At 37.4% G+C, this 15,363-nt stretch overlaps 1 protein-coding gene across 3 annotated transcripts in view; it reads right to left on the bottom strand.

Annotated features, from left to right (window-relative positions):
• Window positions 1-2,013: 2,013 nt before the first annotated feature.
• Window positions 2,014-15,363, bottom strand: part of LOC106172602 (dual specificity tyrosine-phosphorylation-regulated kinase 1A) — a 47,686-nt gene continuing 34,336 nt past the window's right edge. For 2 of the 3 annotated variants that reach the window (XM_013553384.2, XM_087016507.1), the window contains exons 3-9: window positions 11,016-11,204; window positions 9,209-9,356; window positions 8,210-8,496; window positions 7,863-8,009; window positions 7,299-7,439; window positions 6,637-6,916; window positions 2,014-6,437 (exon numbers count right to left, since the gene is read on the bottom strand). In XM_013553384.2, the coding sequence (XP_013408838.1) occupies window positions 5,680-6,437; window positions 6,637-6,916; window positions 7,299-7,439; window positions 7,863-8,009; window positions 8,210-8,496; window positions 9,209-9,356; window positions 11,016-11,204 (1,950 nt within the window). In that variant the 3' untranslated portion in view covers window positions 2,014-5,679. Of the gene's footprint in view, window positions 6,438-6,636; window positions 6,917-7,298; window positions 7,440-7,862; window positions 8,010-8,209; window positions 8,497-9,208; window positions 9,357-11,015; window positions 11,205-11,942; window positions 12,127-15,363 lie in introns of those variants that run through there. The other variant, XM_087016508.1, reaches the window with a different exon arrangement.

The raw sequence follows: 15,363 nt of genomic DNA, 5'->3' as shown, positions 1-15,363 counted from the left end.
GGTAAGTGAATAATTGCGTTATTTCTCAGTATCAAAACTCCCTTTTACGGTTTTAATATCAATCTCTTTTCATTGCCACCCAGAATTAGTTAATTTTGTCAAATGTTACACGCCCCTCCTTTCCTCTTGTGTTATGCATTACATAAAGAAAATAATAACAAAACATATCATTATGATGTTTATTTGTTCTGAATGCGCTGTAAGGCAGCGTCACAGTCGGGATGAGCGGCCGCCACCGGAAACATCTCGCCTTTGTTGTTTGTCAGTTAGATCTAATTTATAAAACAAAGGGGAACAAATGAATTTTGTAAATTCTTTTTTATTTTTTTATTTTTATTTATTTATTTATTTATTTATTTATTTATTTATTTATTATTATTTGTTTGTTTGTTTGGTTTTATTTCCCTCACATTTCCTTTTTCTCTTTATTTGTCTTTATATGCTATTTCGTCAATTCCTTGTATCTGCTGCTCAGGCTGAGTTACAATACAAAAAGCATATTCTATTGTCCTAAAAATATAAGCCTACTCTGTTAGTGAAAAAAAGCTGTAAAGAATGATAGTATTTTAGATTTATTTTATGACGATTAAGAGATGGATTAGATGGGCGAGTAGACATTCAGTGATTGCCACCTTCCATATGGACAGGCAGTGTTTTTGATTGCGTCGAAACACAGTGAGCGGCTGCCAGGCGTCACACCTAACACACTGGGCTTGTGTCAGCAATGGCTGCCGACCTCTGGGCATAGAGAGTAAATTGAAACTTTCTCTCTGTGTACGTACTGATTAATATTACGACAAATTGATCGCTACTGATTATTTAGTGAAATGGAACATAAAGAATTTATTCCATGTAATTTTTCGGCACTGCACTACGTTTTAAAAAACATGCGATAGTTAGGACCTATGCAGTAGGCTCATCATCACCATTGCCATTGGGTGCCATCCCTTTTGGTCTTGTGCCATTCATTTACTTTCACTATATTTTCATTGTTCATTTCATTTTTTCCATCCATGTTGTCCTTGGTCTTCTTTCCCCATTTAACTTTGCTTCCAATAGCAACCGCAGCAAATTATTTTTTATGGTGTGACCAAAATAAGCTAAAGAGATAAAAGCGTTCGTTTTGGTAAAAAATAAAAAATAAATAAATAAAAAAATAACGGATTTTCCTGGGTTAGGGACGATTTCCCCATACTTAGCAATGGTTAATAAATCAATCCCAACATTCATATTTTTTTTTTCTAAAAAGCCTGTAATCCATGATTGAAGGCCTGGTGGCAAGAGCAGATTCCACAGTAATTGAGATAACTGCTGTTTTGGTGGTAACATGGGATTTATTTTATTTCTATTATAGTTGTTTTCAATGTTTTTATTGTGAAATACAAATCTCATATGAACAGTTGTTATCCCTTTCATTTCCTTTTCTTGATGGTGTTCAATAATGATATCTGTTGTTTAGAAATTTTAGCAATTTCTCATTATTTTAGTGTTTAGTCCATGATATTTTAGCATCCTTCTATATATCCGTTTCAAACATTTCGAGTTTTTATTTAAATGTTCAATCAATTTCTCTTATATTTATAACTTTAGCTTAGCTTTCAAATGATCTTGCAAATTCTATTTTTCTCTTTATTTCTGTCACCTTTTCAATTGTCTGTTGTTGTCAAGTAACCCAGGTATACCATTACCATGCTGCTGACTTGTTGAATTGGTTTGCGTTTATGCTGATATTAACCACTGTCACTTCATTTTTTTCTGCGCACTGCTATTCCTTGTATCTTTGTTATACATGCACATAAGTTTGTGGACATGCCGTACAAGTTCAATATAAGTAACAGTTGATAAGTCTGTTCTTTATATTTATTTGAAATATGGTTGCAAGGCATTGGACAGGGATTTGGGGATGGGGGGTGGGGGGGGGGGGGGTGCACTACAGACCAAGGAAGTCTCAGAATAAAACTGGTAGTAGAAAAAGAAAAAGAAAAATGCAAACAATACAACAAACAAGTGAGCTTGGCTAATACATGTTGGTAATTTTATTGTCTCCAACAGAAGCCACCCTCCATATTTTTCATGATTAACTAATAATACACAAGGCAGAGGCAAGCATTTACATATCTACAATTAATATAGCGTGAGCAGATTCACAATACTGAGACACGTTCCATGTTTTATACAAAACCGGTTTCCAATAATGTAATGTTCATTTCTTGTAATGTACACAGTTTGAAATTGGGTCATCAAAACCAGAATTAAATTCTCCAAAATGTAGACGAAAAAAAAAAAAAGATGCATCAGTACTATACTGACTTTGCCAGGCCAACGATAATATAAATTTTTCTAAACCTGCCGAGATTCCTTACTTCCTTTTGTTTTTACCCATCCAGTTACACTTTAAATAAAGATATTAACTTCATGAAAGTACAAAGGAAAATGAAGTCAGGAACATCAAAAACTGGGTCAACATGACCTATTGTCAGAGATCCTGATTATTGCACTAAAACAACCTGAATATGCACAACTCTGCTTCTTTTCTTTCAAACGATTCAGAATATATACAATACATTATGATGAAGTCAAAGGGATAAAGAGTTGGTAAGATATCCTACGTTTCAGACTGAACAGTACCCGCTATGACATTAATTGCATCAAACCCAAAGAGATCATAGAATTAATTTGCACTGTATGACCCTTTCCAAATAATACATTTCTGGCTTCCTTTTTGGTATATACTTTCTACATTTACTTTGAAATTACTGGCTATCATATACATGTCCTTCAAACGCTTGCAATGCTTACTTATCTATCATGACCTGGCAAAGTCTAATAGTGTAAACAGAACTGAAGCATGTTATTAAACAAAGTAAGGATGCTTTTACCATATATTCTTAAAAGATTGCAAATAATCTGTATTTACCTCCATTAAAATGATAATATTTAAGTTCAGGCGGTGCAATGTTTCTTTTTAAAAAGTGCAAATTTTCTACATCTGTTTTGGTAAAAGTGCAATATATTTTTTAAAATGAAAATGCATCTAAATTGTATATAATAGGTTGCTATAAATTTGGATTTTTAAGCTGTTGCAAATGACCTGTTTGACATAATAGTTAACACTAACAGTTTTAATTAAAACCATTAAAATTATTACAGGCAATAATAATCATTGTACTTTTGTAGTCGATTAAAATGAAAATCCAAGTTCATGCATATAAAATTGAAATCTTCCTAATAAAAATTTCAGGTTTAAAAATTGCTAGAAAACAAACAGCACAGAATAATCAGAGCTGGCCGGTTTCCTTTTCATGATGTTGAGATTAAGGAATAAGAGAGTAAATCTTCTCCATCACATTTGGAGAGAATTTTCGGATAGATATTTCCCAAATAATTTTGCCTTTTTTTTCCACTTGGAACTATTCAAGTTTCAGAATATACCACCCATATAAACCCTCTAAAAGTATACTTGGCTGAAGACTCAAAAGTTTATCTTTCAACCCAATCCAGCTTGGATAGTGACTGTAGTTTTCTGCATTTATGTTAAAATAAAAATAATTTTACAGTGAAACAGTTAAATCTACAAGAACAGTCTAAAATACTACATAAATAGCATCTTCCTACCAGGCCCTAGCAGTCTATATCAAGATACATAGAAAACAGGTAAGAATGAATTCCTCGTATGCAAAAGTACTCTCCTAGGGTAGTCGGATCTTTTATTCAGGTTGTCTCAAAGGTCATGACCTAGGTCCAAGTGACCTTTGACACAATGAGTCACACTTAAGCGCAACTGGGTTGAGAATCTTAAGACACTTAACACAGAGTTCACACCCAACACATCCAACTAATCATGGAACAGCCAGATTAAAACTTTGTACATTTTTTCCTTATTAAAACATGAAAGTGCCTCAATGAGCATCTGTAACTTGTCGTTAAAAGTCAAAAGGAAGCTGGTATTTAGAATTGTGTAAAATCCCTGCAAGACATTGTCTTGAATTAAGAAAGCAACTAATGAAAACCTTATCAATCCCTTTTTACGTTTAAAGAAATTGATGGGAAACAAATAAAACCAAATAGGCCAGTGACCAATCTTTGAAGATATTTGCCAAACTGCTTAGAACTCACACTTTGTATCATTCCTGCCTCTACCACATTTTAATGTAGTATAATTATTTCAATAAATAAACAGCATGAATATGTGACAATCAGATTTGAACCTCCCACATGACTGGGGGCCTGTACAAACACATACCTAAAATTCCCAATTCTAAAATTGCAGGGGGGGGGGGGGGAATCACTCTCATCTTCGTCTTGGTAATAGAGGTTTTCCTCTTAAAGAATACTGCATTTACAATAATAGGAACAATAATATCAAGAAAAATCTCACAAGCATATTCTATCTTCCCAAACTAACTCACCATGATGATAATGATGAAATCATCCAGCCAAGTTCAGATTATTACTTTACTGGCTTCTGCCAACTTTTCATTCATTTTGTTCCAACCATGTACAGCAAGACAAACGATCCACCATTCTGGAAGATACTATACCTGGGGGATAGACAGTTCACAGGAGGGGAACGCCCCTCATATTCCACTAAGTAGCACAACACTTTGTATTCAACCTCATGTCATGTCACATTCTACCACTGCAACCATGGTGCAACTATGGGGGGATACTTACTTCAAGCGTTACTTAATGTTATGTACATTTATGTACAGATAATTAGAACATTGCATCGTCTCAATATTTCCTGAAGACTGACTAGCTTCCATTCAAGTCATCTCTTTTTCTATGCAGAGGATGTTTGCTCGACCCACACATAATTTATTTTCTTTTCTGGCTTGACGAATTAGACTTTGAAAACATCATATCCATGTCTATCATCTGCCATTTCCTTTTTGCATGTCCCCACGACTTGTAAAATCATCAAATTGTTTATGTGCAGTTTTCTTAATGTTGCCTCTTGGCAGAGATATTTTCAAGTGAAGTTCTTTCAGAACGTGGCAACATCAACCATTTATGATTGAAATCAAACTTCCTTTCACATCATTCAGTCATGCCTCTTGGATAGCCCTTGTGTAGCCTGGTCTTTGCTCTACTTTCCATCTTGAACAAGAGTCCACCTGTTTCCTCTGGTGCAACAGATTGTAGCATTCACATAACCCTGGCATCACCGTTTATCTCACATTGTCCAAATAATTGAGTAAGTCATGTCTTGACCAGCCACGCCATCTACGTTTTATTGTCCTCTGGCAGGCAGTGGCTGAATATCTTTGCGTAGGCAATAATCAGGGGTCCTTTTTTCTTTCTGTTTTGTAACCCAATCCAGATTCACTGTGCCACAGTGTGCACCAGGGTCTATTTAGGAGCAGGGAAGTATCTAGCTTTAGGCTTGGACACTCTTGCACGCAGGCCTATATTCTTTCCTTCACAGCTCATGTGACTAACCTTCACAGCCAGGAGGGGGCACCAGAGATACACTTATCTGTCATCAGTCAGTTCAGTCCCTCCACTACAGGAACCCTTATCTGCATGGTCAAACACCTCTGTCCTAGGCTTCTAAAGTTTAAAACCTTTCTTTGTCAAAACATTCGAAGGAGAACGGCAACTTCCCTCCCTTTTCTTTTCTCTCGGCTCGCTCGGCTTCAGGGTTAAATAGCACATTACCTAATTCCCTCACAATCATTAATGGCTGGCCACAGGGGATTGTTGAACACAGACTCCAACCATAGGAGAGTCCTCGCCACTGCCACCTACAGTCCGTGCATTATGGGGCACAGCTTCTGTGTTCCCTGTACTCGACGTTGTTGCTAGCGTGAATGGGAAACCTGGCCCTGAGAACAGAGTCTGATGGTTATAGCTATATGCAGGATTGAATCCCGCTGCAGGAATCTGCATGTTCATACCGGTAGTGCCCCCTTGGGCTGCTGTGTCTAATCCAATAAACTGCTGCGGCCCACCACCGCCGAGTGCATTCAACTCCGTAGTGGAGTTAATAGCGTTAAAGTCTACTTTCATCAGTGGGGAAGACACGCGGGGCTGCTGGTGTAAATCCTGTGACATCATCTGTGGTGGCGCACCCTGGTGGCCAGGATGATGATGCATATGGTGGCCGTGCGAGCCTGAGCTGCTGCCACCTCCGCCATGTCGTGACGATGATGACGACGAGGAGGCGGACAGGTCGCCTGCCGGCCACATCTTCTGTTGTTGTTGCTGGAACATCACTTGCTGTTGTTGTTGCTGGGCCAGATAGCGGGCTTGTTGAGCAGAGGGGGACTCACAGTCCATTGCAGAAGTGGTGGTGGCACCACTGGGAGGGTTGGCACTGGTCATGTACTGGGCACCGTGACTGTGGTGCACGGAGTGAGAGTGGGTGTGCCGATGGCTGTTGTGTTGGTGGGTGGGGTCGGAGCGAGCACGACCGCTGGATGACCCAGGGGTGGCTGGAAAACAACACAGAATGGGTGGTTCAGGACATGTTTGACATATATGTATTGAATAACCTAAATATTTCACTTGAAGTTATTCATGACTAGATTCATTACTAGATTAATAATCTAATTGCACCACTTTTCCCTCCTCATTTTGTGTTAATATTTGTTTACTATTAACCATTATAAGGTTATAAGAGACAATTCTCACCTCTAGGGCTAGACACCACCTGTTCGATCGCAGGACTGGTCGAGGTACTGTTGGACGTGTTTGTGCTCTCGTCTGTCGTCCGTTTAAAGAAGTTGTGCTGTAAAGCGTAGTAGGGTGTGATCCGGGTCTTGGCATCGAAGTCCAGCATCCTCAGAATTAGGTCTTTGAACTTAAGGTAGTCAGAGAGCGTGTGACCTTGCTCCCCTGCCCTGCGTCCCCCAGGTCCACCATTTTCTGCTCCAATCACGTCATGTAGTTTTCTTGAACCCGGAGATTTGTACTAAAAGGAAAATGGCTAAGTCAGAAAAGCAACTCAACAAGCTCCATGTTAATGTGTTATGTGTGTTAATTCATTAGTGGAAGGAAAGAATGACCAATATTTTCTTTTACATATAAAAGCCTTGGCTAAGATTTAGGGTGAATGGGTACACATGACATAAGAAAAATTTTTTTTATGATTTCTATGGCTTTTTACAATGCTCAGCTTTTGCACATTGTAGACAATGTTGTTTTTTTTCCTATTAAATAATGCTGAGGGGAAAAGTAATCCTACTGTCAAACATATTGCATTTATGTGATTAAATCAGAGTAAATTTTTTGAAGCCAAATAAGTCCTTGAACAACCATAGTCCAACACTATTTTGCTTTATTTATCCTCTCACCTTCTTTCCATCCTTGGATTTCTTACAGACGTAGTTTCCATCTGGCAATTTTTCAAAGTATTTCCGTGACTTTGGAGCCTGATCCAATATATGTGGTGGTGGCATGCCTAATACTTCCACAATCTTCATCATTTGGTCATACTGGGGAGATACAAATTTAGTTAGTTTAGTACCTCAAAGTTTGGTTCATTTTCTAGACCTAAGAGACAAAGTTCAGCAAATGTGTTAAAACCTACCCCACTTCGGCCTGATGAACCATCTACCTGCAGTTATGTATGTTTGCAAATAAATAAAGCTAGGTGAGGCAAGGCAAATCTACATTTGACGTCATCCATCAGAATTGCTGTTGTGGTACCACTTTCTGCAGATTCTGACAGCAGCATTCAATATTCAATGACAACTACTAGAACAAAGCCACGATTTGAAAATTTTGAGAGCAGATTTGCCAGTTTGATGATGCATAGGTTGTTCACCAGGAGTACACAATATGATGGATTACACAAAAACGGAGAACAGAATAGGACATACAAAAATTACCTCTCGAGTAACTTTCTCATTTCTTACCTCATTGGAGCCTGCAAATAGAGGCTCTCCCGTGTGCATCTCCACCAGAATGCACCCTAACGACCACATGTCGATTGCAAGGTCATATGGGATGCCTAGAAGAACTTCTGGAGATCTGTAGAACCGACTCTGTATGTATTGGTAGATCTGAATTTAGGGGAAGAGAAACAATGAGATGACTATAAGTATAACTTAGGAACTGACATCAATGAAACATTGAACGCAAATTCACCTAAATATTTTCTCATCAAAAAGGTTGAAAAATAACATCTGCTGTTGGTCTGTGAATGACAATCAAAAGAAGCCAAATTATAAGTAAAATTAAGCCTTGACATAAAATAACTCACCCTTTGTCCAAGCTGACAGGAGCTTCCAAAGTCCACTATCTTGATTGCACTACGCTTAGGATTGCACAGTAGAATGTTCTCTGGTTTAAGGTCGCAGTGAATAATATTGAGCTCAGGGGTGGCTAAAAATAACTGTGCCGTGCACAATTGTTGAGCGAACTTCCTTGTAAGATTTAATGAAACGCCTCTAAAGTTTGTGTTCCGTAACAAGTCATAAAGGTTGTACGATAAGAGCTCAAACACTAGACACAAGTGGTTCTTGTACATGAAATGCCTCTTGAGCTTGACTGGAAGAGAAGAGAAAAAAAATCATGAAATTGATTAACATCGAATTTAACATGAGATCAGATCTGGGATGCTTTAGTGTAAAAAGAAGGCCAATTATTAACCATAACCCTAACAGATTACGATTTCACAGACAGCAAGGGATATCTCCGCTATCTGGCCTGGCGATGAGACTTTGGCAAATTTTTGGTCAACAGAAACCCTGTCTAATAAATAATCTTATTTTGGTTGTAAAACTGCATTCACCTTATGGGGCTGGCTTTTAATTTGTTTCATTCAAAAATGATAATATCCTGAGGCCTAAAAAAAAAAAGGCCCCAGTGTGAAAAGAAAAGACTGATTAAAGGGATAATAACTCTTCGTATGAGACCTATATTTCACAATAAAAACCTTGTGAATAACTCATAGAAATATAATATATTCTGTTTTACCACAAAAACAGCAGTTATAGCTTTTATTCTGATATTTGAACTTGTCTTTAGACCACATGACCTCCATTGATGTCTATACTCTGTTAAAATCTCTTAAGAGATTTTAACAAAAAACCAAACTTTTTAGAAAAAAAACAGGGACTAACTTTGAATGTAAAAATGGATTCATTAACCATTGGTAAGTATGGGAAAATTGTTGTTTAGTCCAGGAAAATTCATTTTTTGGCCGAAATGAAGAGTTATTATTGCTTTAACTAAGAAAGTCTGGCAAAATGGCACTCACCTATATAATACTTGCTCTCAGCATCATGTTTGTTCATAAGTTCCAGCAATCGTACCTCTATCTGTGCTTGGTTGAGAAATGGCTTTTTGTTCTTGATTATTTTGATTGCACAATACTCCTGTTCTGAGTGGTCAAAGGCTTTCACTACCTGTAATGGCAAGTAGAATTAATTACTACTGATGACAACACACACAGAGACTGTCAGAGAGAGAGAGAGAGAGAGAGAGAGAGAGAGAGAGAGAGAGAGAGAGAGAGGGATATGGGGGGGGGAGGGGGGGGGCATGAGTCCTACAATAATCACACAATTCATTTTTCAACCTGTACTAAAATACTCAAATGACATCATTTAGCAAATATTTTCTATTTATGTTTTGAGGGGACAGACAAAGAAAGTCTGCCACGGATGAATAGAGCATTGAAGTGACTCTCAGACTGTGTGGTTATACCTGTTTTCCCCCACACACTGGCGAGACATTTGTCTGTGAGGCATAAAGCCAAACTTTTAAATATTCAATAGATTGAATGCGTGGTTTGAAAAGTGACATTCATCTTGAATTTTTTTTAGGATAAATTTTTTTTAGCTAAATATGAGTTATTAACAGAATATGTACAATTCAAATTCTGCTTTATAATCATCAAAATAAGTAACTGCCTGGGGACATGGTACACACTAGTAAATCATTTTTGTTTCTTGCTCTGGTTACTGGGGCGACTCCCCCTCCACACCCCAAGCTCAATTTCCCGCCAATTTCTGCAGCATCAACAAATGCACCAAAGTGGCATGTTTATTTTGTGAACCACACAATTTTACGACAAGTTAGATAAAAGTCTAGACATTCTTAGTGTACCTGCTGGCTACTGCCCTCTGACTGGGAGAGCTTACATCATTGTATTTTTGTATCAAATCAAGCGTTCAGTACAAAAACACAACAGTTTACAAGTAGCAAATGAACACTTGGTTCATCTTGATTTAATTTTCTGAATTCTATAATTACCACAGCCCTGGGATTTAATCCCATGATCAGAGTAAATTTTGAACAGTATGGATACATGCAGAATGAGAATGATACAGACAAAGGGGGTTCATTATGCTGATAAGACTGACTTGAAATTCGCAGATCATTTCTGACCACATTAATCTAGTGAACCAAATTTTTCAACAATCTCCTCAATGAATAAACTCATGTTTTCTTTGGAGAGAAAAACAAGGCGGGATTAAGACCATTGTTAGCAAGAAACATAAGTTACTAAACTCAACAAATAAGTGGTTGTGTTAATCTTGAATATTAATCCACGGAATGCCATCAACATATCTTGTGAAAGAGGCTTTTGTCCTTTCAATCACATACCTAGAACTGCCTACAGACATTCATATTGCCTAATCAACTAACTAGGTTCCTGTTAGGGTAAATGAGGCAAACCCACTTAAAAGAGATCCCAAATATTTATTATTAATTACAAAATCTATACCACAGAGCATAAGTTCTTTTATCATATACATAAACTTCTTCTGGATTATGAAATTGTTTGTGAAAATCACTGATAAGATTTGAATGGTGTTTGGATAGAGTTGATAATACAAAAGAACTGTTTTAGCAACCACCAAAACATTTCTGTTACATAATATTATTCATTATTTGTTCAAATAATAATTATTTTCTACTGAAGCTTTGGACGTTTCAGAGAATCACGTCTGCTGACTGCATCTTCGATAAAAAGGTGTTAAAACAAGGCAGCAAAACCATTGCTTTCATTGATAAGACATAAATAAATAAATAAATAAATAAATAAATAAATAAACTCTTACCTGACCAAATGAACCTTTCCCTATAAGTGAGTCAATTTCATATCTGTCCATCCACTTCTCCCCAGGTTTGACGATATAGTCATGGTTGTCGTCATCGTAACCATCGTTGTAGAGACGACGCTCTTTTTTGTGACTTGTGTCGTCACCTTGAGCCTGTTGAGCCCTTCGTTTTTTCTTTGCATAATACACCTGAAAAGAGTAAGTTGCTTTTGCTTTCATATTCATTTCATAATATAATTTCCAGGTCTGGCATTAATAATAATTATGTTCAAATTCTTTTAAAAAAAATATTATAAGGAAAAAAATCATTCCAATACCAATCTCTTAAATGAAATCATGTGTTTACCCTACAAAAGAATCACATCCATTCAAAACCAAACTACATACACAGCAACAGAAAGCCTTGGTCCATAACATACTGTACATTGTCAGTCATAAGCCTGACATCAACCAACACCTCTCTCTCTCTCAATCCCAGTGGATTCAACACATCATTCATTCACTAAAGTCATATTCAACACAGACACATTCTATTATTTTCTTAAGACTACTAGACATATTCTTATTCAACTTAACAAAACCCCTGCATTCAAAACTAAAAACTCAGTTCAATCTCATTAGCCATACACAGCTTACTTTGTCCTGTCTATCACTTTTGAATCCCCCATTTTTTTTGGAAACAAAAACCTATTCTGGTATTCACTGCATTTCTGACAACTGGGCTGGACAACTGCCATTTTAGATAAAAATCACACCCAATATCTCTTTTATTATTTCCTATTATAAACATTGCAGTCATTGATGCTGGTATAAAATCATGCAAGTTGGGTCTTCTGCCAATTTAATGACAAACAAATAGGTGTCTTACACACACACACACACACACACACACACACACACACACAGATCCAACACAATATCACCTACAGAAAAATCAACCAGTCTCCTGGTGGTCAATCCCTCCCTGGACTGTCCACTGGGCAGTATGTGGTCATTGGCTATAGGTCCCATTGTCAACCTCTGGCTTCCATTCTATGTACAAGCCAAGCAAGTCTGTATCAATATTTTTCACTTTGCTATCTGTCCTCAGTGCTTTCTGATAACAGTTTTTATCCAGTTATTCTTAGTTTTTATTTCCTTCCTACGATAATCACTGCACCAAGTATGATGCGTCTCATAGTGTCACAGTGCCTATATGATCCATTGCCTTACATGCCACAGAACATCAGGTATTTCTACCAAAGTCTAACAAGTCTCCGACATATGCCTGGCTTTTCTCTGGTAGCAGTACTGTCCTAGCTAATTGGTGGTCCACTTGGCTACTATAAAAGTCCCAGTCTATCTAAATTTTACAATCCCACATTTGGTAAGTAGATCCAAAGCTACAGCTGGATAGTTAAAATTTCAGAGTTTGATGTCTAAAAAGGAAGAAGATAACTGTCCCCAGGAGCACCTGTTGCAATGGTCAGTGCTAAAAATGACCCATGTCTGGTAAAAAAGGGATGGCTGCTGTCACTGGAGTTACAGCCAAGCTTGTATCACTAATAGGTGCATGTGTATAACTATGAGTGCATCGGAGAAAGTCAACCTTGACTAACAGTAAACTAGATGTGCATCTGTCATCAACTCACTGTCCACAAGACTTCTGGCTTCACAAGCACCTGTTGGGTTTATCAGGCAGGGATAACCTTGGTCCTGCTTTTACCTTTAATGCCCTATGTTATCTTGTTGTTAAAGCCAACATGAAAGTAAAATCTTATCAAAAATGTTAGCTACACATCCAAATGTGGAACTTTTTCTTTCCATGTCCTTGACATCCATCTCCTATCGCTGATCAAAAGCACCTTTCACTTCAAGACCTTGAAATCAAAACTGTATCTCTCTATGTCCACAAAAATTATCTCAGTCGGTCACTCAAATGTCCATTTTACAAACAAATCCAGAGAAGGTGTCCTGCCACGCAAGGACATTTTCTAAACAACCGCCTCTTCTGGAAATCTTTTCACAATTTTTTCCTTGCCTGGGCAAGCCATCAGATAGCAGTCCACGTGCACTCGCTGCCTGCATGACCTTACACAAATGCGTAAATCCCTGCTTACTCACACGCATGTTAAATATTTAATCAATGTATTTTGGCGGGAAGTTCTGTTGACTTTGCGTATTGACTAGGAAGCCACTGTGGCACAAAAACAGCCTTAGTGTGTACTGAGTCATTCAGCAGGTAAACGTTCATTTATAATGAAGTAGCATACAGTCTCCAACATTATTTGGGAATTCTAAAGGATACTTGTTTTCAAACCCATGACATACATCACATTTTCAATAGTAAACCTCTTGGACAGCAATACAAAATACATATATGGGGCCAGTGTGTATCTAGAAGAAATCCCTGAGACATGGATAATAACTAATCATTGGTCCACATGTTGTTGTATAAGCTATGAATCCATGAGTAGGGCCTATATGCAACACATTAAGCCCTGTGATGCTCTTTTTAATTTATAAGTGTCCATGAGTGAAACAACTAGTGACCCTCAAAGGTAAGAAAGAAGACATTTAAAATAACAATTTGTATAGTAGTGTATTTGAAAGAGTTGCTGAGAAATTGATTTTTCAGTAACAAACACCCAATTTTTATGTGAGCCACGCATATTAAAAATCATGTAAAATACAGAGCCTACAATTGTGATGGAGTCATGCACTAAAGTGCTCTAGAAATTGCCTTAGAAAGTGTTTATGGTAATTACTCACGGTATATAAATATTACCTATATACCATTAATAAGATCAAATTTCCTTCAAAGACATGTTCATTGGTGTCTTGAAGCAATAATTTCAAAGTTTTGCACAGCTGGGTTCAAGACTGTTAGTATGTATGTGACTGATGATGATGCATACGTCAGGTGCTCCAAAGATGAGTTATTGCTGCAGAGATCTGCATTGGATAATATCAATTCTATTGAAAGAATATGAGAAAAGTAACACAGAGTGTTATTAGACAGTGTAAGGCAGGAAAAAATATCTCACTACTTTCTTTACATCCAACCTTGATCAATGCATTATGCAACGAATCTGTTTATCATCAAGTTCCAAGACCAAAAAATTATTTCTTCAAGGTGTTAAGCCTTTTTGACAAGGCAGGAGCAGCTAATAGGGCATGTGCATTATGAACAGGTTAAGAGCCAGCTAAGTGCTTTCATTGTTTAGAGTGTTTAAATAAGAGAGGTCTTAAATGATCCTCCCATGATGTGAAGTCTTCCCTAGGGCAATGGTGTATCTGACATGTATGCTACATTAGCCAAAACCATGTTCACTCATCAAAAATTAAAACTGAAGGCAGTGTACTGGGCATGACAAAAAATCTTCCCAACATCTTAAAAAAATCTTTCAGACCCTTTTCTAATACACCAACAGACTCTAGAATCTCCAGCCAACAAAAGGGCTGTCTATTGATGAATAATCAAACTTTAAACTGAGCTTTAAAACCAATTCTACTTAGGCTAGGGCTGCCACTATTTCTTCTCACTGTCACAATGCAGCACTCCGGCCTAACTGGGGCATCTGTACCAGAAATTTTTACCAAATGACCTCACATTTATGACAAATTAATTATTCAATTCAATTTGAAGTACGCAATATTCCAATCCCTCTCTAGGCACTCCTTTTATTGGATGGAGTAATATCCATCAACCATTCGTACCATTTATGATTAAGATAATAAAACCACCAGTCAGAGAACAAAGTTTGGTCTCTTACTAGAGCATGCTAGTATTGACTGCAGTTAGTCTTCTTATGTAAAATATCACATGTGGGTAGACGTTTTCACTGAACCCCATTTTGTCCTTGGCCCTTCTTTATGTACAATTTCATGAGAAGTTGTGTTTGAGGCCAAAAATCATTGCAGCACAGTTAATGTGCATCAGCTTGAATTCACACACAAAAAGACGCATACAATGTGCTTCAAGTATAATGACGCATTTCTAGTCATCTTAGGCTAACCTTACTTGATGAGTATATCAAGCACATCAGACACAGTTGTCTGATTACTGTTTGATCTCTGTCGGAAGTCACCCCCCCCCTCCCCACCCTCTGTCCTGTCAATCTTTCAATCAATAGACCTGTCGCCTTTGTCTCCTGTCATAATCAGATCAGCGTGAAATGGAATCTCTGCTCTGTTGAATATGATTGATGATGAGCCGCCACAGGTCATTATCTTCAGTGAAACAGACTGTAACTTGAAGACACAGGGGTCAGTTGGTGCAGTGGTCAAGGTTCATGTGACTGACCATAGGTTAATGTAATATCATTATCACACCTAGATAAGCAAAATTAAATATTAACAATAAATT

Source organism: Lingula anatina, chromosome 7 (genome assembly GCF_051362555.1).
Source record: "Lingula anatina isolate TDL-2025a chromosome 7, LinAna3.0, whole genome shotgun sequence".
Taxonomy (NCBI): Eukaryota; Metazoa; Brachiopoda; class Lingulata; order Lingulida; family Lingulidae; genus Lingula; species Lingula anatina.
The sequence above is the reverse complement of the archived record's forward strand: the minus strand, read 5'-3'. Positions and strand labels throughout refer to the sequence as shown.